Genomic DNA, 4,612 nt, shown 5'->3' with positions numbered 1-4,612 from the left:
CCCCCTTAGTGTTTCCCCTTTCAGGTACACTTCCGCTTTTTGTAGCTTGGACTCGGCACGCCGGAGGTCTCGAACAGCCACGTTTTAGAATCTACTTTAAAAGTTTTTTTTATAAATTTCACATTTATAAATGAATGGTTTGAACTATAAGTTTTATATTGATTACTGTGGTACAAAATGTTGTGTTCTACGCACGTAAACGTCTTTTGGACTAAAATTTTTGTAACATCGAAATTTTACAACTGAGGGTTTTATGTAACTTAAATACCATTTGTTTTCTAGCTGGTTAAACTGAAATTTTTCCTACGATCACTTTGGTGATCAATGTAACCTCTGAGATTCGATCTAAACTTTTAGGTCAGATTTTAGGGTGTTACAACATCTCAACCCAAAAATGTTTGGATCACATCCAAAAAGTCATCATAAGTCGACTGATTTTTCAAACTTGAAAATTGACAATTTCTGTAAATGAAATTTAATAAATTTCACCTCATCTATGTATGCATCACAAGGTTATAGTGTTCCAATAGAAGCTTGGGTAACCAACCCACACTGCCACTAAGTTGAAGGAAGCCTCCGACTCTCTAAAGTTTGGTAGCCATCGTCGCATAGTAAGGAAGAAACCGTTGATAAACCACGAACCACGTTTAACTACCATTTCATAATCCTCTATAAAGCCAAGTTTAACTACGAAATATCCATAGCCCAAGTCAACTAGCTGCGTAGCTCTCAAGGGTCTCCTAAGATGGTTTATTTAAACATCAGGTATTGGTACCTAGGATTTTACCAAATAGCTTGATGGTAAGGGTTTTTTTTCCCATGTATTCCTAATACGTTGTTTCTCTTCTTTAGAAAAGGAAATAGTGTTAATACCTTCTTCCACATTTACCAAGTCTTTCTCTTTGCTATTTTCGTCATCCTCCTCATTCATATCTTCAACCTTGTTTCCTAGTAGGCACTCATAGCTACTGAACTCAGCACCTATCAGAGTGTGATCTCTGTACAAAATACAGTTCCTGGGACCTCCTTCAGAGGAACGATCTGTCTTTTTAACCCTCTTTGTGTTCCTACGGAGCTCCTCTTTCTCCTCTTTAGAGAGAGCTAGGGTTCTGCCAGTTGAATTCTCTACAGCTGCCATCTCTTTGGTAAGAATGCCTCTATATTTTCTAAATTTTTAATTCTTAACCATTGTGTTTAGGTTACGGACAATATATAAAAGGTGAAATTCTATATCATTCACTAACATAATGGAACATGCATATAACTTTAGAATTATAACAAAACATAAAATTAATCTTTGGTTCATTCTTACATGAAACTTGTTTGATGTTATTCCTTTTGTTTGAAACTATGTTAATCGAATTCCATTTTCTCTGGAATAAATATGCATGTTTCATGTTTATGTCTTATATAAACTCTGTTACTAATTTTGAAGTGTATAAAATTCTTTTTTCTCAAAAGAAAAAATCAATTATATTCATGTTGATAAACATAGCAGATATATATAGAAATGGTTAAAATATATCATAAGTCTCCGTATTTTTAATTTAAAATTTAATCCCTATACTTTTATTTTTAAATATTTTATTTTATTTTTCAAATTTCAGAATTTAGGTTCAACCAAGACTAGGTTCCTAAAAGTAAAAATATAATGACTAAATTCTAATTTTGTGAAGTGTACGTGAATTTGTAGCATATATATATATATAAATCTTAAGACTACCTATTTCTCACTAATCCTTAAATAAGAGGATAAACACAATTGAGAGCGCTCAAACATAGGTCCTCCTATATTGATAACATTGTAAATGTCAATCAAGCTAAGATTCAATCAACAACGTATAGCATATTTTAACCTATAATGACTATTCCGAAGCCAAGTGATATATAATTCAATTTTTTATAAATATTTAAGATAAGTAATTAAAAAATAATTTAAAGCAGCCGAATTTAGGTATATTAAAATCCCAGTGAAAGAGCGCTTTAAGTGCCTGATGATACGTTATTCAGTTTTCCCTCCTTGGCTATGGGAACCAATGTTTCCCTTTCTCTTCTTCTCCTCCTTCTCAGGACCTTTTTCTCACTCCATGCAAGAACTTTCACCCAAAACAATCCCCAAATTCATTAATTTCACTAATCACCCCTTTCCTATCAATCATCTGAATACTAATATTCAATCCTCATTTTATGGTTAGTTCATTTCATTAATTTCTTCCTCCCTTGACACCTTGTTTGTTTCTCATTAATTATTAAAAAAAAGCTACAATGCATTCCTTTCGTCTCTCTACATGTTCATTAGAATTAAGAGATTGAGTTATATTTTGGATTAATGTTTGATTAATAAAAACCTAATTCTTTGATTTTTTTTTTTTCGGTTAGCAGGTTTTGGAAATTGTAAGTGTAAATGGCATATAAAGTGGATCATGAATATGATTATTTATTTAAGATTGTACTAATAGGAGATTCGGGTGTTGGAAAATCTAATATTCTTTCGAGATTTACAAGAAATGAGTTTTGCTTGGAGTCTAAATCCACCATTGGTGTTGAATTCGCAACCAGGACTCTTCAGGTTGGCTTTTTTTTATATTTTATCTGATTTATAGCTTATTTTATGAGTATATTATTGAATATTGCTATGATTATGATATTCTCAAACTACTTGGTAGAGCGGAAAATTGGAGTTACAAAGAGTAAAAATTTTAAAAAAAATAATTTAAGTGTGCTTGATAAAAAATTTAAAATTATTATTTTTATCTATAAATAAAACAAATCATTTGGATTTGGATTCAAAAGATGAGAGAAAGTGCAAGAGATTTAAGGCTTTTGCTAGATAGGAATGACGGGAAAAATTGAGAAAGAACTTTTCTTCCCATTTAATGTCTAGTAGAATTGAAAATGAAAGAAAAATAATTAAAATTAGAAAAAGCATAATTTTGGACACTTAACTTACATCTCTCATACAATTTCTCAATGGATGAAAATGATTATCTTTCTTATTTTTGAGTTTTTTCTTATTAAATCTACTTAAAATTGATTTTCTTTTTACATTTCTGTCTTTTCTTTTCATACGTCTCAGTTTTTCATTCTATCAAGCATGCTTTTAGAATTGATTTTTTCACTTTTCAGTCTTTTCGATCTATACCTCCAATTTTCCATTTTATCAAGTACATCCTAAGTTATAAAATTATGCATTTTTAAAATTTTCAATTTTACCAAATATTAGATGAAAGAAAATATTTTATTTTTATTTTTCAACATTCTTACCGAACAAATTAATCAATATACATATATATATATATTATCTTTATACTTTTTCAAATATTTCAATCTTCAACCTTTTCAATTTGCCTTTCACCTTAATAACCAAAGCTTTTGTATTCTTCAAACACTAAATTTGTGAATCAAATGGCAGAACAATGCTAATGAAATTGAATTAAATGGAAAGATCCTATCCAAAGACACAAAAAGAAAAAAAAGTTGAAAAATTAAACCATGGTTCTTTTGTCGCATTTCAGGTAGAAGGAAAGACAGTTAAGGCACAGATATGGGACACAGCCGGTCAAGAGAGGTATCGAGCCATTACCAGTGCATACTATAGAGGTGCAGTTGGGGCATTGTTGGTTTACGACATAACTAAAAGGCAAACCTTCGACAATGTCCTGAGATGGCTTCGTGAACTTCGAGACCACGCCGATTCAAACATCGTCATCATGATGGCCGGAAATAAGTCCGACCTCAACCATCTTCGAGCCGTCTCGACGGAAGATGCTCAAAGCTTGGCCGAGAGTGAAGGCCTGTCATTCATGGAGACCTCAGCTTTGGAAGCTTTCAACATTGAGAAAGCATTTCAGACAGTGTTGTTGGACATTTATCAGATAATAAGGAAAAAGGCATTGGCAGCACAGGAATCAGCTTCCGGTACTGGTGTACCACAAGGCACCACCATTAATGTCAACAATATGTCAGATAATGCAAACAAGAAACCCTGTTGTTCAACCTAGAAAGTGTTTTCTTTTTTCAGACAAGAGGTTTCGGAAATGTTGCAGTTGTCGACCATTTTAGTGCATGCCAACTGTGGGACAGACATGAAAACACATTGTTTGAACGTATATATAGAGGGTTTTCGGTTCATAATTAAGAACCATGGATTAAGATGATGACAAAATGAGGATTGTATGTATCAGTCTCATATGTTTCGATTTTGGGATTCAGAAGAGGGTTGTTTCATGGGAAATATTTACTAGCAGATCGAAGGATTTGTAAAATGTAGAACTTGATTCTGTTTTCTTTTCTTTTTATTTTTTTTCCCAGCATTGTTTGTGTTGACAATATTGTTCAAATAAAAAAAATTGTTGACTATAAATTCTTTTAATTGCATTAAATTTTGTTGTTAACTATATTCACGCTCTAAACCAACTCATCAGTATTGATGATATGGTCTGACTCGAATCCATGCCGGATGAGCATGTTACCACTTAAACTATAATATATATTATAGGGTAAATAAAAATACATAACACACATAATTATATGTACAAGCAAACAAGGCGATCCCAACTTTATTCAAGACACCTCTTCAAATGTTTGAGCTTTTGGTAAGGTTGGAAAGCGA

General features: G+C 32.0%; 1 protein-coding gene across 1 annotated transcript; it reads left to right on the top strand.

The window, feature by feature from the left end:
* Positions 1-2,404: 2,404 nt before the first annotated feature.
* Positions 2,405-4,001, top strand: LOC105765955 (ras-related protein Rab11C). Its single transcript, XM_012585243.2, has 2 exons — positions 2,405-2,569; positions 3,516-4,001. The coding sequence occupies exons 1-2, from the start codon at positions 2,405-2,407 to the stop codon at positions 3,999-4,001; spliced, it is 651 nt and encodes a 216-aa protein (XP_012440697.1).
* The last annotated feature ends 611 nt before the right edge of the window (positions 4,002-4,612 follow it).

The sequence above is a fragment of the Gossypium raimondii genome, chromosome 5, assembly GCF_025698545.1.
Source record: "Gossypium raimondii isolate GPD5lz chromosome 5, ASM2569854v1, whole genome shotgun sequence".
NCBI lineage: Eukaryota > Viridiplantae > Streptophyta > Magnoliopsida > Malvales > Malvaceae > Gossypium > Gossypium raimondii.
Note: the sequence above shows the minus strand (reverse complement) of the source record. Positions and strands in the feature narration are given on the sequence as shown.